This window comes from Perca flavescens, chromosome 16, assembly GCF_004354835.1.
Source record: "Perca flavescens isolate YP-PL-M2 chromosome 16, PFLA_1.0, whole genome shotgun sequence".
NCBI lineage: Eukaryota > Metazoa > Chordata > Actinopteri > Perciformes > Percidae > Perca > Perca flavescens.
In genome coordinates, this window is record NC_041346.1 from 9010456 (window position 1) to 9038100 (window position 27645).

Genomic DNA, 27645 nt, shown 5'->3' on the forward strand with positions numbered 1-27645 from the left:
CAAGAATTAAAAATGTATAATAAAACGACACTTTTTCTACTCACAAGTTCCATTTTCACTTTCTCACAGCCTACTGCATTGAGCGGTCCACCTATGTAAACACCTTCCCGTAATCAACGGCGGCGTCATCACGTCGACCAGTGTAGCGCGCACAGTGCAAGCGTAGGGTGCTATTCTAAGGTTCAGCCGTCAAAAAGCCCAATATTTGGCCAAATCTGAAGCCGAATCCTGGATTTGGTGCATCATATCCATTTCCAGCTGAACAGACTGAAAGCAGAAAATGCAGAAAATACAAGTTATGTACTTCTTTACCAGTGAAATAAATGTCAGACTGACTGGCATGTGATTTGTTTTTTAAAACTATTTCTTTTTAGAAAGGTCTAGATATATTGTCTCTAGAAGTGTATTATTCAACTTTTGTTTTCGTTAAAGAATGAAAAGAAAATCGCAATACTCAATACTACTGAATCGCAATACTTCTAGAACCGCAATAAAGGAATATCGCAATACAAATCGAATCGGCCACCGTGTATCGTTAAAGAATCAAATCGGGACAAAAGCATGTCGTCCCAGCCCTCGTATGGTGTTGGCCATGTCAAACTAGTTATCGTCCCTACTGTTCACTTTCTTGCTGTAATATTAATTACTTGGAAAGTAATCTGTCAACATTCAATCACGGACCAGCCCCAACATATAAGATAATGTTCAGCTGTTCTATGGTTGCTGACGAGCTTTGCACACTTGAGTCGGATCAGTTAACGATGTTTGTGTATATGTTTGAGTTCAGGGTACATACACATCTGCATGTACACTACGCACAAATCCCTGCGAATGTTTGCATGCATGTGTAAGAGGCTTACCCATGCAGAAGTTACATCATAAAACAACTAGCAGACGAGTGATCTGCACTCTGCACACTCGCTCAACCCATCAGGCCACGAAATTTCCACATTTTACTGCATTAACCTCAAATCCAGACATTATGACCGGAGGAGATACACACCGCTGTATTCAATCTTGAAGGACAACAAGATACTCACACACTTAGCAGCCAGATTATAAATCAACTGGTTTCCATTATACCACATGCAGCAAAATGGGAATTCACCTTTTCATTTCTATTTCATTGTCTTGGTAATTATTTGAGGCTTGCTTGGGAATTAGGATGTTAAAATACTGCTTCTCCGCCATCTTAGCATCACTTTTGATGGTATCGATGTCAGCAGAGAGCTACATTGGCCTCTCCCTTTGTGGCAATGTATTTAGTTGACCTGATCTCTGTGTACTGGTATCAGATACAAAGCAGCTCGTTTTAGAACCTGTTTTGAGTCAATCTATAGATTAAGATCAAGATGTTGAAATCAGGATGAAAACTGAGGGAAAACAAACAAAACAAAACTGGATATGATCCTGACAGTTAAGATCTGACTGTTATGAATCATAGACTAAAGTTTAGTCAGAGTTCGACAACTCTCTTTGCATCAATATTCATTTATTTTGAAAGTGTTAAATCGTGACTTTGTATGGATCACTACTTCAGTTATATTTATTGCTAAAACTGATCTTTACTGTGTTCATTTGTATCATACATACTTACAGTAGAGAGATTTTTACTCTGGCGCAAACTACAGTTATCAACTTTGATTGTGGGATTAGTCATTTAGTATGAGCTGACGCACAACAGTAACCTTCAGACCTGTGCTCACTCCCTCTCAATGTACCCGTCAGTTAAACACCAGCTGATTTTATGATAAAGGTGCGTTCAAACTGCTCTAGTGTTTTTGTTTTTTGCAGCACGTATCTGGCTCATTAGTACTGTCCAAAGACTTGGGCTATTTGCGCAACAAGTGTCCTTTTATTTTGGAACACACAAACCAGTATCATGAGCTAAACTTGCAGTTGTTTTGGAGGAGGACATGGAGTGTGTAATGGATATACACATTTCCATTTGTTAGAGTCGTGAGGGACCTTTCGTTTATAGCTTCAACAATAACAGCCGCCGATGGCCCAGGGCTTTTACTATAGAACACTGTGTAAGGACAACAGACCTGAAACCCTGCTGTCTCCAATGAGCCAGTGTTAAAAAACTGACAAAGAGGAAGAACTTCTCTTACTGGTATTAAGACTTGGTATTCACTTCTTTAATTAATGCAACAGTAGACAAGTGGAGGTTATGAAGGGGCAAGTGATGTTCTTTCACTTCACTGGATGCTCATTCCTCTATTCTGGGAACCAGTCAATACATTTTAATCAATCGATTTTATGCGTTGCATGAAATCGTGCAAGGTACAATTCCAGTGAAATGTAATCAAATTACCACACAGACGAGTTTACGATCACCAACATGCACCATGTGTGTTCTTAAATACGATGCATGACAAGCTTTGTCTGAAAAATGTAGGTGAGATGGGTGAGGAGCGAGAGGTTGATAAAGGATTAGCAGCATGTGGGGGAAGATGGAACAATGATTGAAAACACACACACACACACACACACACACACACACACACACACACACACACACACACACACACACACACACACACACACACACACACACACACACACACACACACACACACACACACACACACACACACACACACACACACACCAAATATCACATACTGCTTCTCTGCCGTTTTTAAGATTAGAACACCTTTGCACAAAATATACTTTGTACAATGGTTCAATGAAAAGTTTATGCTTGGTTCAGAATAATCCACAACTAGCCAACTTTGACCATCTGCTGTTTGGTGCTGTGTACAGAGATTGTTTGGTAAAACAGCTGTCTAACGCTGATGTAAATGAGAGCGCCGAAACTGAATCTAAAAACCAAAAACTATAAGGGAAAAGCGAGCGAAAGCCTTCACATTTACATACAGTCATTTGATTCATTGTTAACATAAAAATACTGATCAGTGCATTCAATTAACAATGGATTGAGATGATTCATTTACAAGGTTAGCCTGCGTGACCACATCACCTTACATTTCACAACATACCAGTACAACCATAAACCGACTTCTTATCTCCCATCTGCGATAGAGCACTTCTATATTTAGTTTCTTTGTTAGCGCTAATCAACATTTTGTTCCACTTCCACAGAAGAATGACATTCTCTCTGTAAACTCATTTTTAAAAAAAGGCATAGGAAGTGGGACAGCTTTTTAAAGAGAGGAAGAGGGGGAGTGATCAGGGGGATGAGACAGAATCCTCTTATGATAGACCTAAATAACCAGCCGTGGGGTTAGGCAGGATGTTGGTTATGGAGGTCAAAGGATAGGTATTATTAACAGGACTAAGTCCAAGGGGAGAGGGAGCAGCTGGTGCCAAGGTTTCCAGCTGACAGCACCACTTCCGTGGGCCCAGCACACGGACTGATGAAGTGCTCTACATGTGGATCGATGCCACCCGCCCACGCTGAAGGGCAGCAGAGAGAATGGAGTCACCCTGAGTCACTGTTTTCCTCACCGAGTAATCATGTGTCACACTCCTAATTTCAGGACAAGTGATACCAAAGGGAGACGCTAACCCATTCTTCTTCTTCTTCTTCTTCAGGTCAAGATTATGAACGCATACATTATGAGCCTTCTCTAACAAGCACGTCTCAAAAGGACAATACAAAAAGAAGACAGAAAACGAGTACTCTGAAAAATAAAAAAATTAAAAAATTAAGCAGTATTAATTACAAAGCAAAATGGCGTGTGCTCAAAGGTCATGGCAGCCTATCAAACCAAACGAATCAAAACAATAGTATTACTACAGTAGCAGCAATAGTAGTAGTAGTAAAATACAAGCCATGGACACATTTTAAAAAAACAATAGATTTGTGTTATATTATTTATCATATTCACTTTAATTTACTTAGGTTTATGAAGAATTTATTAAAAACAATGGATCTACATGACATTAGCAGATCATTTAGAAAGAAATAACTATTTACATATTAAACATATCAGACTAAAAGATGATACAGATAAAGATGAAGTGTAGCCATTATGTGTTTTGTCAGTTAAATCTGGTTTGTCAAATGTTATGGTTCAGCAGATAAAATACCTGATTACCTTACATTACTTGACCTAATAGATACTATGATCCATAGAGACAGTTGGGTTATTAGAAATCTGTCTCCTCCTTACTCCTGCTAAATCATAAAGACTAAGGCTATCTTAATTCTTTTTCATTCGTTTTTTGAAATGTTTGAATCCGTGTTTTGGGGATCCTAAACACACTGTTTTGTAGGCTATTACACATTGTAAGTGTTGCACTCATTAAAAAGGTCCCATGGCATGGAAATTACACTTTGGAGGTTTTTTAACATTAATATGAGCTCCCCCAGCCTGCCTATGGTCCCCCAGTAGCTAGAAATGGTGATAGGTGTAAACCGAGCCATTTGAGAAAATAAAAGCTCAGATGGGCCAATCTGGAATCTTCTCCTTATGGAGGTCATAAGGAGCAAGGTTACCTCCCCTTTGTCTGCTTTGCCCACCCAGAGAATTTGGGCCACCCATGAGAGAGAGAGACATCATGGTTTTCAAACGAGCAAAGATCTCATCTGAACAGATTTCTGTCATTCAAACAACTGAGTTGTAGTTCTACATTTTTACAGCCAACTTAATAAAAATCACAGGTTTTAGTCATCGCAATATCGTTTGAGGTATCTGGTCAAAAATATTGTGACATTTGACTTTCTCCATATCGGCCAGCCCTAGCAGAAATGAATAAATAAAAGGGTCTTTTGAATGACAAGTTCAGTTTCAGAGCGCTTCCAGATGGCTCTATCCACAAGACTGAAGTTATTTGCATATCCTTTCGATGTGAATTTAGTTACCACCGGAAAGCGTCGAGTCTCAAATACTTTATAAGTATAAATATCCCTTTTAAAGTACATTTAAAACAGATAAGAAGTGTGTGATTAATTTGCGATCAAATAATTTAAATCAATGGACAGCCCTAATAAAACATCTGTCCTCAGGATGCTTCGGTCCACTAGCCTCAGTGCAGCTCTTCTGCTTGTCAGATCTCTTATCAGTCGCCCTCGGGGCCACTGATGTCATGGTGTCTGTATAAGTCTAATGTGCATAAGTCTGTAAGCACATTCTTCCAATCATTTATTTCTTATTCTCTTTCTGCTTCTGTCTAGCTACTCTCTCTCTACTGTAGCTCCTGTTGAGTATTTCAGATGAGCATGCACTACAGGCCAAAAGTTTGGACACACCTTCTCATTCAATGTGTTTCTTTATTTTCATGACTATTTACATTGTAGATTCTCACTGAATGCATCAAAACTATGAATGAACACATATGGAATTATGTACTTAACAAAAAAGTGTGAAATAACTGAAAACATGTCTTATATTTTAGATTGTTCAAAGTAGCCACCCTTTGCTTCTTTTGATAACTCTGCAAACCCTTGGTGTTCTCTCAATGAGCTTCATGAGGTAGTCACCTGAAATGGTTTTCACTTCACAGGTGTGCCTTGTCAGGGTTAATTAGTGGAAGTTTTTCCCTTATTAATAAAAAAGCAAAGGGTGGCTACTCTGAGGAATTTAAAATATAAGACATGTTTTCAGTTATTTCACACTTTTTTGTTAAGTACATAATTCCATATGTGTTCATTCATAGTTTTGATGCTTTCAGTGAGAATCTACGATGTAAATAGTCATGAAAATAAAAAGGAAACACATTGAATGAGAAGGTGTGTCCAAACTTTTGGCCTGTACTGTACGTACGTGTTCCTCCTTGCACGGTGTTAGCGGCCAATATCCAAGCTCAAACTAGTTGATAAAGAATACATTTCTTTGGTGGAATTCCCCTGTGTCATCCAACATCACCACTGCCAGTTCCTTCAGTACTATTCTGCAGCAATGCCAGTTAGTAGGGTGAGAAAATAACGAGAATGAAGAGAGTCAGCAGCATAACAGAATTATAGACAAGATACCGGTCTTTTGTGCTACACAAAGGATTAAGTGTTTGAATTTTTAGGTGACACTGCAGATTATTCATTCATAAAGTAAGTCTGTCTGTCTGTCTGTCTGTCTGTCTGTCTGTCTGTCTGTCTGTCTGTGACCTGAGGGGACGTCCAGTCTTGTTTACATGAAGCCGGTGGTTTGTATCACCACAAGTGATGATTGGGTTACAGAGAATGATTGTGTTTCTGCTTTGCTGAAAGCTAAACGGAGATCCACTACTGTCATCTGAGATACAAAAGAGCTATTCAGTCTTCAACACGCACCGCTATTTTAAAGTCCACTTTTCTGGGGTTTATTCCGGTTAAATTTCGCTCCAAAACGTACTTACTTTCCTGTCAATTTTCAAAAACAATTCTTTTATTGTAAACTGTCAATACATTCAGGTGTGTCCCATGAGATAAAATGTCCATCCAAGCTGAGACACTGACTCCAAACGGCAACACCTCCAGTATCAGGTGACTATACATGCTGCTAAGTGCAGGGAGGCCGAGCAAGACACAAGATGAGACTAAACCAAACCGACAGGATGGCTATGCCCATGACCTCGGAGCTATACCTCACCATTAACACAGAGGGATCCCCTGCTTCTTTCTGTCAATACCCCCAAATCAACATCAGTAAATGCAGTTTCTATACCACATCTTTAGGTGTTCAGTTCTAAAACAGGACAGGACTCCATAGCTTTGGGTAAGTGATAAAAGTGTATGGCTCCATTTCGTTGCTGTAACGTTGGTAGGTTAGATTCCCGGCTGTCAGCTACGGGGTCAAGGTTGCTAGGTGGCAGCAGCGGCGCTTCGTGACGCAAGGGTAAGGGCGTGACCAGCTGTTGATGCAAACAAGAAATGCTCCGTAGACCAGACCGGAGACCAGACCGGAGACCAGACCGGAGACCAGACCGGAGACCAGACCGGAGACCAGACCGGAGACCGCTCTGTTCGGCCTTGGTGGCCTTAGAAGAATTGCGGCCGAGGTAGACTGCGAAGGTTGCGGTTTCCAAAAGGTAGCAACCCCTGAATTGAGACCAGTGTTTCCTCTAGGATTTTTTTTAGCAGTGGGGGCAGATCTATTCACACACAATGAGGCATATTTTCATTTCGTTTTGATTGAACTGTTTTTTTGAGGAACTGTAGATCTACAAAATTAATTTTACAAGAGATTCAGTCTCTTTTTTCTTTCTCCCTTTTCTCCGAGTGGCACGCGTGCCCACTCGCGTTGTGAAGCGCGTGTCTGCGCTATTCTCCGTCGACGTACTCTTTACAATCACTGCTGATAGACAGATTTTTGTATATATATTTCTGATACCGTGGCGGGTGAAATCTAACCGTGGCGGACCGCCACTTGCCAATCAACATAGAGGAAACACTGTTGAGACACAGCAATTGAGATTAAACTATAACCAAAGAGACTGTGTGTTGATATTGGATGGTTCTGAAAAAACAAACCGATTCCATGTAATTGGTTTTGCATGACATTTGGTCATAAACCAAAGTATGGGACAAATTAACAATTTGACCTGATAACGGCGCTATCTCAAAAAGCTAAGGGATTAGCAAAATGATTGCAATTCATCCTGAAGGGGAACATACCAAATTTCATGATGTCCAACAGTTATGGAGACATTTCACTCAAAACCACAAATGTCATGGTGCCGCTTGAGGAAAAATTACCTAAGTCCGTAGGCTTCATCATCTGGAAATTATGGATATCTGTGCCAAATCGAATATCAGCAAGATATTTCAGTCTTGAGAGGTGGACTGACAGACATGACCATCCCAGCCTCTATGGCTAAAAAGACTATAATTGTTAGTCTGTGAAGGAATGCAGACGAAAATCAGGCACACTGCTCAGCCATTCCCCATGCAATCATCACTTTCTACCTTGCTAAATAAAGGACATACTACTTCATTCATTGGCATGAATTGTTAATCATGTAGCATGAACATAATTTCTAGTAATAAAAAGGTTTCAACCCGGTTGTAGTGCAAGTTCAAGATTAAGCAATGTGTATAAGTGGCTCATTCATGTACTTTCATTCATGCATTCCTGACTCGGCTTTAACGATCGTCTTGGTGAGGGAGCTAATCAATAGAAATGCTGTCTAATGGTCTCCACCATCAATAATACAGTGAAGCTGCGAATTTGGCCTCTACAGTATTCAGCATCTCAGAGAACTTGCATTTGTCTATTAATATCCCTCTGAATTTATTTCACCATATGACTTAGTAACTGTACACGCCTTGACCCACAATGCAATGTAAATAAAACACTTAAAGAGGATCATATGGTGCCACAATCTATACAATGGATACTATGTGGCTTATCAGCCCAGACACACACACACAAAAAAAACATTACAGTCCACTTTAATACCATGCAGGCAATCCTGCCCTGAGAACCAGTGCCGCTTTTTGGTAAAATATCAGAAGGTGGATTCTGCTTTTCACTGGTGCCGAGACTGTGCACATTTCTGACGGGAAACATTTATTTAAATGGATATTTATATATTTCCCTTTTGGCTTTTAGTTGTTCTTTGTTTAATTTCCTTCTTTTCTGTGATGGTCCATGCTCCAGTATCAGCCATAACTACAGCAGATCATTTTATAATACAATTAGGCCTATATTAAGATATCTCCTGCTTCCTTTTACATGGCTCCAATGGCTGGATACACTAAACACTAACACAGGCTTTTCCGGTGTTACAAAGAAATCTGTGACCCTTCAGAATGTGTTACTGTAGCACGGTCTACCTGCCGCAAATCATTCTGTGACTTCGCAGGAAAAAAATCAGACCCGGGCAGATATATAAAAATAGCTTTCTTTTCAATGTTGGTCTCGTTTGCTGTTACAGGTCATTTAAGACCATTCTATGAAAAATGACAACAACAACATTAAAAAGTTACACATTTCACACAGTCACTTTAATGAGAAATCGTGCAATTCCTCTACATTGTCTTCTGGAGACACAGAAACAGGAAATTCTCATGCTCGCACAAAGCAGACACTCGCACCTTTTCCTGCTTCAGCATGATTCAAGCCGTCTGATTGAGAGGGGTGATGTCACCGGACACATAATGCAGCCTCTGCATTTACAGTACATTAACAGACAGGCTGAAAGCCAGAGATGGAGCCCAGCTCTCCTCAGTTGGAGTACCTTTGCCCAGAAGGGAGTGGCGGACTGATGGACTAAAACTGGCAAAAACAACACGGCCTTGTACATCACCTCTCTTACACTGCTCTACGCATTTAACATGGCCGAAGCTGCTGGAGAAAACTATTTGGTTTTGTCGACCGAGAAAGACAAAGCTCTACCATTAAAATCGGATTTAGTCGTAAGAACAGACAAAGAAATGTGTTGAAAATGTTTTAAAAGAGGGCTAGCCAAAGCCAGCAACACACACTTCTGACTTTTTTTTATGTTGATTTGGCTTTATTTTCTTACACATTTGAACCTCTTTACTTTCAAATTGATGGATTTAGTATCAATCTTTTTATCAATTATGACAGCTGCCAAGAACACTGAAAGCACAGCGTGGTTTTTCACACTTTCACACTGCAGGCGTGAAATCAGACTTACAGAGAAAGGAAACTGGATGGAGAGGCTATTCATGTGCTTGTAGCCGACGCAAACCCTCAGTCAACATCCAAATCTCTCCGCATATTTTTTTCAGCATCTTAAAATACCTTTAATGAGCTGTTTACTTGATTTGGAGAAGCTATCCGGCTGTCTGTACGCCCCAAGGACGGCCCACACTCACCACAGCAGCCACCACCGCAGGGTTGACTTTGGGAATAATGCCGGTGTCAGGTAGACAGACCTGCCGAGGCCGTGTGACCTTACAGCGTAAAAGGTGATGACACACCACAGAGACGGGCGGCCGTCGGTCCAAGTCGAGGCCAACCGTGAGCGACCAATCACCCCAGTTTTTGCGGTGTGCCCGTACTGTCGCTACTAGTCCAAACTTGTCATGTGTTTTCCACCGATTTAACATGTGAAAGCTGTTGCTGAGAGGAATCGCTGTCAAAACTGGCCCGAAATGAACTAGTGAAATATCCACATATGTCCATAAGAGGGCAAACGAACAATGAGATACATATCTACTGGTATTTCAACATAAACATGTCGTTTAAAAGATCTACATGTACACATTACAAAAAAAGCTTATTAAATAATATGTCCTATCCTGTTAAACTTAATATAAAGACCATAGACCTCTCTTCCTCTGCACCGTGGTCGGTGCTACAAGGAGAACTGAGCAAGCTACTAGCCGGCCGGCCACTGAATTAGTAAAGTTACTCAGTCTCTCCACTTCCCCACCGCAAGGAGACTTCTTTGCCAAGAGAACGGAAGGAAGCCAGGGAAACGGACAAGCTAGCAAGGCTTCTGGCTAATTTCGGGTAAACACTGTTTTGTTGTATCCAGTTCCGCTTTTTGAATGACGAGCAGAGTACTGCCGCCTGCTGGTATGGAGTGTTATTTCCATTCACACAGGCGCAGAACGTACACGCTACGTTGGCCATCAACTGTACAGTCTTTGCGGTGTGTCCAAGCGCCACATTTTGGCCAAGGCACAGGCGATGTCACAGTCAGCTTCGTCTTTGCCATCTGCCTGGTGTGTCGGCACCTTAACAGAGCTCAGCACGAGTTCTGACCTCTGCTGGAACGCCATCTGCTTCAGATCAGCCTGTGACCGACGGAAGATTGATCTTATATGCCTGACATAGCCTGTACTGGTGGGGATGCTAATGAATTACTTACAATTTGTCCAAAATATTTCTTAAAAATATGGAATTTAGGACAAATTATGTTTTAAATTTAAATCAACGGGATCAGCTATCTTTTCAGTAAAGAAAGGAGGTGTAAATGTAATACATAGGCCATTTCTTCTCTGCTATTTTACAGTCACATTTAAAATGAATTAAATGGAAAGTTGTTCCATTGTCATGCCAGCGTTGTACACCCCCTATAACTACTGTACTATGGGAGTCTGTCACTGCAGTTTGGCACTTTTTGTAAGATCCTGATTATGGATGTAAGAAATACCAGTGTAATGATAAACCGTGATAAAAATTTTGACAATAACAATTACCGTTTTAATGCCAAAAACCATGATAATTAAATTTTACTTTAGAGTGTTCATGTGTACAGTTTTACATTACAATTTTGATTATGAAGAAAATAAGTATATCCTTAGTGGTGTTTCTTTGATTTGTTTACATATTTTTCCTCATGTCTTAGCTTGAATGTTTGGATTTGTATAATTTAAACCTGCACTACTGGAAATGTTCCTCATAAATAAGCCGTTTCCATGCTGAACCCTTGTTCCTTTGATGTTAAAAGTTGCACTTTTGATAAGGTTTTGCCTATATTTTTGTAATATCATAAACACCGTTACACTTTTTGAAACTATTTCAGCTTGTGTAGGCCTATCGGTGTTTTCTGAACATATTGACCACGCTTTTAAAAATACCTCCATAATACCGAAAACCGTGATCGTTTTGGTCATTATAACCTCAAGGTCAAATTTTCATACCGTTACATCCCTAATCCTGCTGATGAAACATGAAAATGTTAAAGGTCCCATGACATGAAAATTTCACTTTATGAGGTTTTTTAACATTAATATGCTTTCCCCCAGCCTGCCTATGGTCCCCCAGTGGCTAGAAATGGTGATAGGTGTAAACCGAGCCCTGGGTATCCTGCTCTGCCTTTAAGAAAATGAAAGCTCAGATGTGCCGATCTGGAATCTTCTCCTTATGAGGTCATAAGGAGCAAGGTTACCTCCCCTTTCTCTGCTTTGCCCGCCCAGAGAATTTGGCCCACCCATGAGAGAGAGACATCATGGCTTTCAAACGAGCAAAGTGGCAGTTGGTCAAGGCCACACCCCACCCTCCACCTTGCCCCCCCACAATTTTTTTGTTGCCAAAAATCACCTGACTTTGCACATTGCACTTTCCAGGAGCCCTCTTTATTTACTGCCCTTGTCAATTAACATACCTCTGTTCCTGACTCCCTTTGAAAAGGAGCTTTTAAACTTGATAGCAGCGCTATTATCAGACAAGAATCCCCACAAAGATCGAACATACAATAGATTCTTTGTGTATACCTCCACGGCAACTCCAAAAGCTGCTCTCCACCTTGCTAACCTACTTTACCCCTCTATAGTTAGTCTGAGATGTTGGCATTTAACCTAGAAGATATTTGGAGTGTAGTTTCATACCGTAAAACAGGAATAGGCCTACACTAATGAAAAGAAATGCATTTTAATAAAGCAATAAAGTGCCCAACACCTGTTGTTCTGCTTTTTTTTTGAAAGCTTCATCTCCAAACGGGTTGGTCAAAAAACACAACATGGAAGCAAGCAACCTGTTCTAACAAGCAGGATGTGGTTCAGGGTGTGGGTCTGAAACTACCCGACTCGCGTCCAGCACCATCAACAACTATCTCAAACTGCACAACTACAGTCCACGGCGGTTGCTCGTGTCATGTGGAAGGGTGGAAACGCTCCGTCCACTCCCAGCGTATATAGCACCACCAACATCGGTAATGTCCGCACCACATTTTTTTTTTTTTTTTTTACACGTTCACAGTCACAAAAACGAGCCATAAAGCCGACAGAGAAAAGAAGCACGCAGCTGGCTTTTAGCCCTCCATTCTTCCTCGTGTCTGCCCATCACGAAGGAAAAGTTTATTTACGTCGAGCCCTCGCCGTGCGCTTTCACTGAACCAGGCGGTGAAAGACCCGCTGACAACATTTGCTCCCTCTCTCCCCCCGTGTTGTGTTGTTGTTCAAGGGGAAGCTTACCTTTGTACTGCAGCGAGTTGGCGGTTCGTATTTTCACAGTACCGCTAATGGACTCTCCCGGACCGTAAACCACTTTGTTGTTGGTAAAAGTGATATCAAATTCTTGCAGCTTTCCCATGGCGCCTGCTTTCCGCTCGGCTACTCCGGCCGCTCTGCGCTGCGCTGCGCTCTCACCTGCTGCCGCGAGCCCCCCCCTTAGAGACCAGTGACGTCAACCCGTAATGAAAGTAATGGGAGGGATGATAACCGATGTGGGCTACCCTGTGGTTTATGGACTGGAAGTGAACAGAACAGTTCTTATGTAATTCAGTCGCGGGATCATTTTTGGGTAAAATTCTCATAAAGCGAAAATTGCCTTTATTGAACTGAATACTCTGTAGCCTACACATTTTGCTATATGCTTATGATTTTGTATGTTTTTAATTGATAGGTACTGTTTATTGATCCCCAGTGTGGAAATTACAATTTACACATACGGTGCCTTGCTCAAGAGCACCTGGCAGTGCCCAGGAGGTGAACTGGCATCTCTCCAGCTACCAATCCACACTCTGTAGGCCTACTTAATGGGATTTGAACCAGCAACCCTCTGGTTCCCAACGCAACTCCCTACGGACTGAGCTTTTTTTTGTTTAAAATAGTGAGAAAAGGGTTACGAAGCTCTGAACACCGGTAAAATTAAAGGAGTAGGCCATGCCATTGTTGGTAATGGTATTTCAAGAGGGGTGTTGACTTGTAAGAGAATATATTTTATCAAATTTTGTCAACTTTTTTTTTTTTTTTGAGGGGAACTAGTATCATAAAGAAAATGGAAGACCCCAAGCATGATAAATATTTAATTTACTTAAGATATGTTTGGTCAGAAAGTTTCTAATCACCAAAAGGATCTTTATCCGGTTATCCTGTCTACCTAAAAGTTGAACATATATATACACCAAGTTGCGTGTGTTTCGTGCCTGACTGCAACAGTACTTTCCAGAATGTTACTTCACACTTTCTGAGAAACTTTGTACATTAGTTACATTCCCTACCAATGTACTGTGTAATTATAGATGCATTCCCGGCCCTCATCAGGCAGGCCACAGTAGCTTTTGGTACCGATGGCTGGATTAATCTGCTCAAACACATCTCTCTACGATGTGTGGAGGTTTTCTATGCTAGAATACTTGCCGTGGGGTCATTTTTATTGAACACAGATTGATTTACAAATATATGCAACACATAAGCACAAAACTGAAATCAAAGTGTGTTAGCCTTTGACACAGCTGGGAGCCTTCTCACGACCCTTTCTACACTTTATTTTCTGAGAGTGCATGCACTGAGTCCACATTCAGCAACGTGGAAACATGTTCCTGTGGGGGACTAGTCATACACACAGCTGTCTCAATTTACACTATTACAATAACTTCCCTGTTCAAAACAGGAACACCGAGGCCTGTTGCACTTGCGTGACTGGCTGTGTCACACTTCATGTTAGTTAGAGCACTATTTTGGCCTTTAGGAGACAAGAAATCACTGGTGTTTCGTAGTAAAAGGGAAATATAGTGAAATAGGTTGGCTGTGAGTCGCTCACTGTCCATTTTGCATCGTTGCACTGTGGGACAAAAGTGTCCATCATCCCCACGCTCAAAATTGGAGTTGTTTTCAATCTGCAGGCCTGGTGTTTTCATCTCGCCCGCTAAACGCTCAAAACCCAATATGAATTAGCATGAAAATGCCTCACGGTATTTCCCACAGCTCAAACACACTTCCAACACTGCGTATACTTCCTGTCTCTGAAAGTACTTCCTTTCTCAGACTTTACTTCCTGTCTGAATGTGCATCATCAGCAGCAGCAGCTGGAGCAGATGTGAACGTTATAATGGCTGCGCTGCATATAAACAGCTCACAGAAAAGGAAAAATAGCACTGCCGTATTGTACTTTACATGCAGATTTCATCATCGAGCTTTAATATGTTGCATTTACCAAAAGATGACTTGATTTGTCCTCTCTCTCTCTCCATGGCATCCTCTCACCAAGCTGCTGCTATTTTTTTTTTGTAAATGCTCTGACTGAGACAGATGTTTCCATGACGACAGACAAACACCGCGGTTGCCACGTTACTGCCTGTATCCATGGAAATCTGGTATGCGGTGGCATATGATCTGGTCTAAAGAATCCCTTGTTTGGTTTTATTTTGTTCACTCATGCAAAAAACCTCCCGTCAAACAGCTTGAATACCGAGTCATTTGGAGTGATGAGAGGATGGAGAGGATCGTATGTCAGGAAGTAACAGGATAAGACGTTAACACCATGTGGCAGGTGCACTGAGCATCATGCTGAGGTGAATGCATGTCAGGGCTGAGAGTAGAATGACTAGGCAGCCTCATTCATGTCTTTCCTGTCTTCAAACGTTGTTGTTGTGTGTGGTTTCAAGGGCGTATAGCTTTCGCTTCAACATTGTGGGGGGGGGATTCTGAGCTTCAAAACTAGAGATGGTCAGTTCAACCTGAGCCAGACCGACAACAAAGATAGAAATCATATCACATCCATACAGGGACAGTAGTATACAGCTGTTAAAACATAATAAAATATGTGACACACTGGTATCTGCTCGGTACTCGGTATCGGCCGATACGCAAGTTCAGGTATCGGAATCGGTATCGGGAAGCAAAAAATGGTATCGGGCCATCTCTATTCAAAACATCACACGTTTTGGGATGTGGTTTTCTTTTTTTTTAGAAAACATGTACACCTCAACAACAAATCTACGAGAGGACGAGACCTCGTTAGCGCCAGAAGCTGCTGAGTTTAAAGCTACGTAAAAGACAAAAATATCACAAGAAATGACATCTTTTAATTTTTGACTTTAACAAAGTAGACCCAGTTCTTGTTTTCCATATGTTTTGAGCCCCCTGAACGGTTACTTGTATCTCTTTTGGGGAGTGGGTTGACTTTCATATTTTTTTGAGGGGGACAAACCTACCTCTTCTAAATATTGGAGGGGACATATCCCCTGCATCCACACCCCCACCCCTGAAACGCCTCTACGCCTATGTGTAGTTTAATGCTCCATGATTCCAAACCACATCTCACTCACATCTTCTGACTGGTGAATTACTATTAATTGTTTAAATGTAGAGCCGTGGTGAGGCCCGGTGAGATGAGAACCGTACCAGGGACTCCACCTGCTGGACAATTGCCAGAAGTCATTTGCAGCTGTAACACTGCTGTTGTGTCTTTGGCCCAGATGATCGTTGTCTCAAGTTATTTTTGCTGGAAATCAAATTATCTTGTAGACGCAATGACAAGATAGAAGAAATAACTAAAATATTGTATTATTTTAGAAGAAATACCTCATAAATCAATATGTACTTATATAAGGTGAGCATCAATATGGCTGCCAACATATTGTATAATGTGAATATGATGATCAAACAATAAGAGAATTCACTTTTGGTTGTGTTGACCTAGAACTCAAAATCTCAACTTTAACAGCCTTAAAAACCTACAAAAGAAAAATTGAGTTCAAATATATCTTACTATTACAACAATCAGACAGTATTGAATTGTATTTAACAATATTTATATTATATCAATGTATTGCCCAAATGTAGTTTTAACCTGTTAATGTTTTTAGTTTTTTTTAGTGCCCAACACATTAGTTACTACTTTTTTTTTATTGTAGTTATTTATTATCTTCGACATCAACACTCTTCAAACCTGTATTTGTGTTTACAGTAAACAAAATATAAAAAAAACTGATATGTGTTTAAAGCAAAATATAAAAAACAGATTTACCTTATACTGTAGTTTTAGATTAGTATTCACATCATCAAGTCACTCAGATCACATTTCCACAATTACCAAACTAGACGGGCAAAGAATCTTGTATAAAACATATCGAGGGCAATTCAAATCAAAATGCCTTGCTGTGTTAAACATTTGATTTAGAAAAAAGTGATCCCTCTTAGAGACTTTTTTTTTATTATTTCACTGAGAGGTAGCTTCTCTTTTTGCAGGAACGCCCTGATCACCTTCACACAGCTGTACATTCATACCTGGAATTTAATAACTTCTGTTTCTCTGCATGTATTTCTCTTTTATACATTTTTTATGAAACTTTTGAACACTATACTGAAAATGTCCCTAGTGATTATGTATGACTACATTTGGTATGTCCTTGGGCTGTGGTTTTTCATATAAGCCATTAGAGGCTTCTACCACACACCTCACGTGTCTTTTATATTTCGTCATGTGATTTGTATTTATGTGTGTGTAGCAAATAAACACAAACAGAACACAGTTTTTTGAAACAAAGAGTCATATTAATGCAGCATAATATGCATGGAGGCGCAGAAAAAAAGTGCTATTTCCAGTTCTGAAAGAGCTGCTGTAGCTACAAACATATATTAAACCTATCAATTTCTCATTTATAAGGACATGTACTGTCTGTGCACATGGGGATGTATTAAAACATAGATACATAATATGGAAACAACAATAAATATAAAGTTTTTCAAATATCCAACTCAGGTGAACTCCCAGGCAGATTTTGACTTCTATATATTACTACATATGTACCTCTCTCCTATTTGATTCCTTCTTATTCTTCTTCTGACTCAAGCAGGCAGGTGCTTGCGATCATCCTTGTCACGGCGTACGGGTCGCAGTTGGCTGCAGGCCGTCGGTCCTCGAAGTAGCCTTTCTTCTCTTGGCCCACCTGGCGAGGGATGCGGATGCTGGCGCCTCGGTTGGCCACTCCGGCAGAGAAGTCCTTGATGCTGGAGGTTTCATGGAGCCCTGTGAGGCGCCTGGTGTTGTCCTTCCCTCCATTCGGGTCGTAGAAACGGATGTGCTCGTCGTGTTTTTTGCCCAGCTTCTCGATGGCCTGTTTGATGTACCTGTCATCAGAGGGAAACAAAGAGGCCGTTGAGATACTATGGAAGGTTGCTGCAGTGATTGTCTGCGGATGAGTTTATGTCTTTTTAAAAACTAAAATGATGAAAGTTTCAGTGCTTCACAGATCATCATGTGAATGCACATTCTGCTTTTTTTTTTCTCATGCAACAGTTATTTTGTATATATGAGTTTCTGTATTTATTGTTTTTTTTGTATTAATGTTTAACATGTATGTAACAGAACCAAGCCTTAAACACAACACTGACATCAAATTTTAAGTGGATATTGTGAAGTCCTTAGCAAAAAGCTGCTTATTACACATCCCAGCAGACACAGAGGAAATGTAACGTTCACTTGGAGTAATGTTTGTGGCCACCTGATGAATTTCAGGCCAAGATTAACTCATATTTTAGCTCTGTTCTTGGAAATATCTGCTTTTAAATGCTCCACTATGTTCACCAGATGGTTTACTAATTGTGTCCGTCTGCTCTAGTGAATTCCAGCCCTTTTTAGAGATCCAGATCATTTGGCTCAGCTCGGCAGTAACGGCTCTTAAAGGTCCTATGACATGCTGCTTTTTGGATGCTTTTATATAGGCCTCAGTGGTCCCTTAATACTGTATCTGAAGTCTCTTTTATATAGGCCTCAGTGGTCCCTTAATACTGTATCTGAAGTCTCTTTTATATAGACCTTAGTGGTCCCCTAATACTGTATCTGAAGTCTCTTTTATATAGACCTTAGTGGTCCCCTAATACTGTATCTGAAGTCTCTTTTATATAGACCTTAGTGGTCCCCTAATACTGTATCTGAAGTCTCTTTTATATAGACCTTAGTTGTCCCCTAATACTGTATCTGAAGTCTCTTTCCTGAAATTCAGCCGTGGTGCAAAATTACAGCCACTAGTCCCACAATGAGCTTTCCTTAGTATGTGCCATTTCTGTGTCTGTAGCTATTCAGGAGGAGAGTGTGTGTGGGGGGGGTTAAGTACATGTACATTACACTTGGTTTTTCTTCATGGCACTGAGAATTTTTTTTATTGTATTGCAATGTTTTAAGGGTGTTGTCATTTTAATTATTTAATTAATTATTGCATGAGTTATTGTCGTTACAAGTTTTAGAGGACATGTTTACTCACTGCAGTCCTCCTTCCTCTCTCATCTGCTTGGTGCTGACATTGGTGTGGCAACCAGCACCGTTCCAGTTGCCCTTTATTGGTTTGGGGTCCAGTGAAGCAACAACCCCAAAATCTTCACACACACGATGCAGCAGGAAGCGTGCAACCCACAGCTGGTCGCCCATCTCAATACCCTCACAGGGACCAACTTGGAACTCCCACTGCAGTTAGAAGAAACACAAAGAAAAGAAAAGAGGAAATGATGTCAAACAAAAAGGAACAAAGATCAAGAGTTCAAGTTGAATGCATAGTTGTGCCAACGAGAAAACATTTTCGATCCACAGCGTGTGTTAGAATAACGCTGACACTTGCCTGAGATGGCATCACTTCAGCGTTGGTGCCACAAATGTTGATCCCTGCGAAGAGGCAGGCCTTGTAGTGGCACTCCACAATGTCCCGTCCATAAGCATTGTCAGCCCCCACCCCACAGTAGTAGGGTCCTTAAAGTGGGCCGACATGATGGGAAGGTTGTTAAGACAAAATAGATACAAACCGGTACCAAAAAATATACATCATATTTATGAATTGGCATTTTTATTTTTGTAGCACTTCATAATAAGGCATACTTTATTAAAGGTGCAGTAGGTAAGACTTATAAAACTAACTTTCTGTCGTATTTGCTGAAACTGACCCTATGTTCCAGTAGAACTACATGAAGCAGGTCATTTAAAATAAAACCCGGCTCCTCTGGCACCACCTACAGCCTGTAGTGCGATTTGCAAAAATCCACCGCTCCCTGTTTGGATGCAACAATCAGGGCCAGGGGGTTGTCTAACTGTGTGTCAATCACTGCTCATGCACATGCATTCATTCTCCCTTGTGGGGGGAGGGGCTTAGGAGAATGCTTTGGGCTTAAGCAGAAAGGGGGGAGGGACTGAGAAGTTGTTGATGTTCAAATGTTTTGGCTAAGTCCTGGATTTTCACAATCCTACCTACAGCACCTTTAAGGGTGTATGAATTGCAAATGATGACATTATTAATGGTTAATATAATATACTAATGCTATATACGTCAGTATTATGGCATTATTACTTCAGCTTTTGTGGTGGCAATTTTTAAGACTCTTCTCTTTAGATCAATAATTATCTATGTGTAAGGAAACATTTTGGATTGCCAGGTTGTGAGAAATCCCTGGTGAATGAGTGTGATCTTGAGCTGAAGAGAATTCACACCAAAATGTATTTACATATTATTAATATGTACATTGATGATTTAGAATGCTTTATGGAGACTGGTTTATTACACTGACTGATTCCCAAACTTTTTGGCGTATTACTGGCCTATTAAGTAAATACCTATTAACTATTGACTTATACAAACACTTTTAAATATGAAGAATGCACTTATTAAACAGTATTGCGTCTTTCAATATTTCTTCCACATGAAGGATGTGAACAAAGGAGGAGAGAAACTAACAACTGATTCACCTTGGGGTGCTGGGTATCCATTTTGGGGCCAACTATACGGATGTCCATCGACTCCAAAGAGCGTGTACTCCTGCTCCATGCCAAACCACATGCAGTGCTCTTTAACCTCCTCCATCACTTTGTTGCAGCTCGCTCGATGGTTAGTTTCTACACAGTAAAAGAACAGCAGTAATTACAACTCGTTTGTCCTGAATGAACAGGAAAGCATTAACACAAAATATGAAAAATGTACCTGCAGGTAAGCGGTTGTATTTGAGGACTTCACAGAGGACCAGTTTGTTGGGGTCCAGGGTGAAGGGATCCCTGAACATGCGCACCGGGATGAGGTACATGTCACTGTTGGAGCCTTCGGCCTGGTAAGTGCTCGAGCCATCAAAGTTCCACTCAGGAATATCTGACAAGACAAACAGCCAAAACATAATCATCAAAACATCTCTTTTAAATAGTATAATTCAGCTGTGAAATCTGAAAAGCTCACAGACTATTTTAGCTCTGGTGTCACAAAGACAAATTCCTCTACATTGTTAGTTGGTAACCCCAAAAGTAGAAATTCAATAACATCACATTACACTCCTTTACAAGTTATTAGCAGAATGTTTTTGTTGTTGGGAGATAACCACGCAATGTTGATTTGGGGGATTTCCGTGCTTTCCGATCAGTTGAAGAAGGAAAGGAAGGGAGAATGAGGACAAAGAAAGAAAGAAAGAAAGGACACAAGGAAGAAAGAAAGGACACAAGAAGGAAAGGATAAAGGACATTTTTACAAATGCTCATGCTGAATGTAAACTCTAAATCCACAACTCTCACGTGGTTGCAGTGGAACAAGTTGACAACAAATCACTGACATATTAAAGTTGTAACCATTAACGTGTTAGCAAATTTAGCCTAGCTAACTTAGCCTAGCTAGCAACATTTTTTTTACAGATCCAGCAGAGACCGAGCAACATTAGCATTCATTTGGAGTTGTGTTTCTGTCCATCTAATGAAGGTAAGCCCAGTATTCGCTCTTGCTTTTATCTTGCTTTTTTTTTTTGGTTTTCCACCAACTCCTGAAAGAGATTTCTGTCTTTTAAGCGGCTGAATGCTACATCCTGCTCACTAGCTAGTTAACGACCTTTTGTGCCTGTTGTTAGATGCTGGGCAGGTGGCATACAGACGGTGTATCTGAGCAGAAATGACCTGGACCAAGAAATATTTCAGAACATAAACCATCATGTTTACACTTTTGTGAGGATTAAACAAGAGAGATATAATGCCATGCTAATTAGTGAGCTGTAGAGATGCTGGTTGGCGGACGTTGTTACCATTGGACATTGTCAGGCTAGCTGTTTCCCCCTGCTTCCAGTCTTTATGCTAAGATAAGCTAACTTGCTTCTGGCAGTAACTACATTTTTAACCTACAGACATTAGAGTGGTATCAATCTTCTCATAAGCGTATTTCGTAGAATTTTTAATTATTTATTGACTACAAATGAAGTACCACAAAGTACTAGTACACCAACATTCTACTAAAATACTTAAACAATCACAGTGTGGTGCATGTGCAACAAGGAAAGCAGCATTTTGCAAATACATTGCATTGACCACTGTACTGAACACTAACAAATATTTGTTCTCCAGCTTAAAGGTGAAACAGGATTGTACCAGGATGCTCTGTGTTGTCTTTCCAATGTATGTGTGTACATTTCCCCTGCAATAAAGTCATTCCCTGAGGAAGAGCTGCATAGTTATCCTCATATTTATTTCTGAATAATTCCTTCACTTATCGATAAACATGCCCCAAACTCACACGCACGCACGCACGCATGCATGCATGCACACACACACTTTAAGCCTTTTAATTGTACTGGTTTTAACTTATATTTGAGACTTGTGGTTTGTGGGGGACATGCATTTTAAATAATCCTTAAAGTGCTCATATTATGCTCATTTTCAGGTTCATATTTGTATTAAGTGTATCAGAATAGGTTTGCATGGTTTAATTTTCAAAAAACACCATCTTTTTGTTGTGCTGCACATTGCTGCAGCTCCTCTTTTCACCCTGTGTGTTGAGCTATCTGTTTTAGCTACAGAGTGAGGCATCTCACTTCTGTTCCATCTTTGTTGGGAGTCGCCCATGCTCAGTATCTAGTTAAGAACTACTAGCCAGTCAGAAACAGAGTATGAGGCCGTGCCACGCTCGCAGCTTGTTACAAAGTGACACATGTTGGTCTCTGAAGTAAAGGCTGGACTACAATAGAGCTGTTTGGAGCAGTTTGTGAACAGTGTTTTCTGTTGGAGATGGTAAATCCCTTTGGGGTGTACTTTGGGCTTTTTCACTTTGTAAATCTATAACATGCACAAAAAAGATATATAAGACAATAAAGGAAAGGAAAAAAGCCCCAAAGCATAATATGAGCACTTTAAATTAAGTTATTAAAGTGCCCATATTATGAAAAAAAAAAACACTTTTTCTGGGATTTGGAGTGTCATTTTGTGTCTCTGGTGCTTCCACACGCATACAAACTTTGAAAAAAATCCATCCATGCTGTTTTGAGTGAGAGGTGTTTCTTAATGTCAAGGAAGGATCCTTCGAAGCCAGAATTTCGAGGATGCTACGTCATCGACGTCCGTCGAAGGACCGTTCCGATGTTGAGGATCCTCCGAATTCTACCAAGGACTGAGTCTTTCGTTTGGAGAAATCCCCATAGACGGCAAAGGATGCATATGTGTATCCTTTGCGCTCCCATATCACCCAAAATCCTTTGCGCGCGGCTTTGCCGGTTTGTTTAAAAAAATTAAATGGCGGACCTAAGCGGGAGTTGGAGCGGCATCGCTGACGGCGAAATAATCATTAAAACGTAAGTATCTTTAGTGTTTGTCGTACATGTGTCATCACCATTAATGTTTTAAATCAATGTAAAGCTTAACGCTTTAATGCTGGTACGGATTGCTATAGTAATTAGGTAGATACACCCGAGCTAACATTAAGCTAACTGAACCTATCATTAACATTAGGCTGTTGGCTAGCTAGCTAGCTAGCGGTCTTTTTGTGCCATTTGTGTTTTTAAAGTTTAATGTCCGGTGGCATTTTCATCTCTTTTATATGTTGATACTCTATATGCGTAACGTTAGCAGAGATTTAGAAATGTGTGTGTTTATCAGTTGTAGCTGCAGGGTGGTAGGTAACGCTGCACCTTATTTACTTCACTATCAACGTTACATGAAGGCTAAAATGTATGAGTAGTTTCCCATGTAAAAAGTATAACGTTTCATATAACGTTACGTTATAGCATACATAATGGTAAAAGTATTTTTCTTGTGTTTTGCTGTCTTCATGGTGTTGTTATGACTTTTCATATGTTGGTTGTAGCCTTGTTGCTTGTGTGTCTATAGTACTATTTAACCTTTCTCACTTGCAGTTTACTGCATATCATACTGCCTGTGGTAGCTCATTAGCGGGTAGTGTTTACCTTGTAGTTGCTGATCATATTTTGCACTGCATTTGTTTGAAAGCTAGAAGCTACTGGACAATGAGCTAATGTTACATGCAGTAAACTACAAGCTATTGTAAACAACTACTGTAAGCTTAATGTAATTAAGATTAATTAATGCAATTCTCCTTACCAGTTAAGTGTTATGACAACTAAAAACATGAACTCCCACGAATATTTTATTTTATTGACATGGAATAAATAAGAGGAAACGACTATTGCTTACATTAAAGCCTATCAGTGTCGGTAACGTTACCTACCTTGGCACGTTGCGGCAAAGTTGCCGACAGAATATTCTCCTCCTGAAAGCAGACTGATGCTGATTCACCTTCTCAACAAAAAAATTGAACTTCACAGTTCCACATCCATTTCGCATTGACATTTTGTCCAGTGTTTTGAAATGCAGCGCGGAAGTGAAGGCGGCGAAACATTTTCAATGACGCAAGCACGCAATGACGTGCACTTGCTAGCCTGTTCCAATGTACATGCTCTCCGAATGCTCAGGAGGAGCCTGACCTAGCCTCTGAAGGATCCTTCCTTGGAAGGACTAGTCCTACCAAGGAAGGATCCTTGACATTGAGAAACGGCTACGGTTTCTGAATGTGTCCTGCCTTCAGTCTCTGGGTGAGCTGTTCAAAATCTGCACGGCTTTCTACGTCACTAGCCGAAACGAGGGGCCTAGTGGGAGTTTAGCCAGAAAAAGTGAGCGTCATGCAGTGATGACAGTTAAGGAAAACGATTGTGGTTTGAATTAAGACATTCCCGAGGAACAAACGAGCATGCTAGCGCTAGCATGCTAGCTCGTTCTCAATAGCAAAATACTGCTACAACACACACAAATTCACCCAACTCTACAAAATAAATTGTATAGAACTACTAACGTTTCCCTGTTCTGCAGGTATTCCACGCAAAGTTGGAAGTGCGCCCTCATTTAGAAAAAGTCTCCCGGCTAATCCTGCCTTGTACAGGCCGAAGTTGGAGAAACAGCTAGCTAGCTTGTGTAATCCCTACCTAGCTACTGCGCATGTGCGACTGACAACAAAGATCTTACAGAAGTTGAGAGGTCTCACCAAAGAATTTCTAATAAGGGAAGAAGTTTCACTCTCTCGTTACTTCCGGCTTCTGAACTGGTTGCAGTTCCACCAGACTTCCATATAGGGGGCGCTCACAGGCCAGTGCAGAATGAATGGAACTCTATGGAGCTATAGGATATAATTTTTTGTCTAGTAATATGAATGTTGCATTCGAAAATACACACTGCTGGGTGTTCGATTTTTTAAAGTGGCTCTTTTATTCTAAAAAGACTTTTTAAAATGTCAATGACGTCATACACATATACGGCTAGAGATACTGCTTTACGGCAAGCTCTGAGTCGCTTCCTTTGTTCTCTCAAGGCATTGACAACACAGCTGACAGGTTAGGCTCTCCCTGTCAACACACATGCTAGAAAGAGGTTTGCTAATGTTTTAAAGACCACGCCGAAATATTCACTCTGACATTCTGGTTCTGCTTCGGATGCCGTCAAGCGTGATCTCCGATCGTAATCAATCCTTCCCTGACCAATCAGCATTCATTAGCAGAATGCTAGCGTGTTATGGGCAACAACGACTCACCCTGTAAGAAATCAAAAGGACATAAGTACTCGTTCATTCAACTTTCGACTTATAATCCATGTTGAAGTTGCAAAAACTACAATCAAATCTGAGGTTTCTCAACGACAATCGGGCGAAAGAGACACATTTAGCCGTCTCGCTCCATAGACTCCCATTCATTTTGCACTGGACCGTGATCACCCCCAGGGGAACTCTGGTGGAACTGCAAACAAATTCGGTACAATGGGGCTGAATAGGGAGTGGAACGGCTTTCCGTAGACTGGCTTTGGTTCTCACTCTGTAGCTAAAAAAAGAGACCTGACACTTGGTGAAAGGAACAAAAATATGGTATTTTTTGAAAATTAAACCATGTAAACCTATTCTGATACAAACTCAAATTACAATTATGAACCTGAACATGAGCATAATATGGCCACTTTAAAGCCCTAATTATTCACGTAAGAGCAGACTCAATAGTTTTACCCGTTAAACAAACTAACTCTATGCATATTTGACCTTTATCTTGGTTTGAAAAGTGTAAGAGGAACAGAATTAAATAGTGAAAAATGACACCATATAAACATTGAGTTATAGGTAAAACTATACTAAAAGTAACAGATCATAAAAGAGGACATCTACCTTCTATGCTTTTTGGCACACAGTCGAGGGTTCGGGACTTGTTGCGAAGGCCCTCTCCGGTGCCATCGATCCAGATGTAGGTGACCTGGCACTTGTCTCCCTGCGGCAGGCTCATGTACTGCTGGCGCACAGCCTTGTTGAGGCGGGAGCTGAGTGACACCGATGCCATGGTCGCCTTTAATCAGAGAGGCACAACACAATGCAAAGGTGATGTCTGTTATTACATTATGTGACATGTTAGCTCTCAGGTTTATGTTTAATCCATTATGTTTTCCATTCATTGATCCATGCTCTACACTGGATCAGTCCCTTCTTTAGGTACCTGCTCATTATCAAACTTCTGTCTTTACAAAAACCTAAATACCTAACCTGGATGTACAAAACTACCGTACTTCACAATAAATCCACACCTCTTTTGAGCATCATATTACGCTTTAAGGCATGTTGTATCCACTGTCATATCCACCTACCTTTTGTACATAAAGCAACCTGTTACATTAATTATTCTATATTTATTCCAGCACCTAGTTTGTCCAGCCTTGTTTCAAGCTGTTGGTCTATTTGCGTAAAGTACACTGACAGCAAGATAAAAAGTTAACTTCCTGGTATGTGTACAGCTCCATGGTGAAAACAGAATAGGAGGCTAATTATGTTTTCACCATGGAGCGACTCAGCTGGTTTTATGTTTGCTAGGAAGAGAAACACGCAGGGCTTGAAAATACACAGAACCTGAAATACAATCTGAAAAAAAATTATTTTACAAAGTCCTGGTTAGTTCACGCAGCCTGAGGTGTATCACAATCAAAGAATGAGCCAAGTTGTCCAAATAATTGCATCAGACTCGCCATCACTTCTGCTCATGTAAGAGAAAATGAAGATTTCATGAATGAACTCAAATGTTTGGGGTTGTCTGTATCACATTACACAGATTTGTTCAACAAAGAAAATGGAGAAAAAAAAATACATTACACAAATTATTACAATATTGTTATTAATATTACATAAATATTTAGACTTACTGTAAAATGAATTCAGGTGAAGTCAAGGGACAGCTTTAGACAACCTGGTGTGCGTGTGTGTGTGTGAGTGACGGGCAAAACCTGCTTGCGGTATTTAACAGGAATGCAAGCGCTGATGACACAAGTACACATGCTCACGTGTCCTTTACGGAACGTGACACTTGTGGAATAGCCAAAACATAGACAGTACAATGTTTCCATTAGACAAAATCAGATCCTTCATGATTCTGACTTTAAGCAAAACCATTCAAATGTGTGACAGTGTTTAAACCGTACAGCTTCTCTTCTGTGGAGAAGAAAACCCAAAAAACTATATATATAAGTAGTAAGTTACATCCAGACTGTAGTATATTGTCTGCACACAGAAAACATTTCAATTACTTTCTTCGGTCAAAATCAACCCATTCTGTGCCGTATATATATATATATATATATATATATATATATATATATATTAAAACAAACCAACACAAACAATAAGTCAGACAAATGGTCGCACAGGTATAGCTGAGGCGGACATACACTCCCATGAGAAATAGTAATGAACACCCACTTACCTGTGTGCCAGAGAGGCCATCTGCTGATAGTGTCTGACTGCTGTTTGCTGAGCTGAGAGTCTTGCAGCTCAGTGAACACAATTAGAGACTAGAAGCTGCGCTCATGT

At 40.5% G+C, this 27645-nt stretch overlaps 2 protein-coding genes across 3 annotated transcripts in view; both read right to left on the bottom strand.

Annotated features, from left to right (window-relative positions):
* arrdc1b (arrestin domain containing 1b) overlaps positions 1 to 12975 on the bottom strand; it is a 43141-nt gene extending 30166 nt beyond the window's left edge. For both annotated transcript variants that reach the window (XR_003694567.1, XM_028601209.1), the window contains exon 1: positions 12779 to 12975. Coding sequence is in view for 1 of the 2 variants with exons in the window: in XM_028601209.1 (XP_028457010.1) it covers positions 12779 to 12896 (118 nt within the window). In the remaining variant the exon portion in view is untranslated. The remainder of the gene's footprint in view (positions 1 to 12778) is intronic.
* Positions 12976 to 17025: 4050 nt separating this feature from the next.
* Positions 17026 to 27041, bottom strand: LOC114570721 (glutamine synthetase). The gene is made up of 7 exons (XM_028601210.1): positions 26982 to 27041; positions 25963 to 26137; positions 20491 to 20652; positions 20259 to 20405; positions 19144 to 19271; positions 18793 to 18992; positions 17026 to 17659 (listed from the first exon to the last, which is right to left on the bottom strand). The coding sequence occupies exons 2-7, from the start codon at positions 26129 to 26131 to the stop codon at positions 17362 to 17364; spliced, it is 1104 nt and encodes a 367-aa protein (XP_028457011.1). The 5' UTR covers positions 26132 to 26137; positions 26982 to 27041; the 3' UTR covers positions 17026 to 17361.
* Between the last annotated feature and the right edge of the window lie 604 nt (positions 27042 to 27645).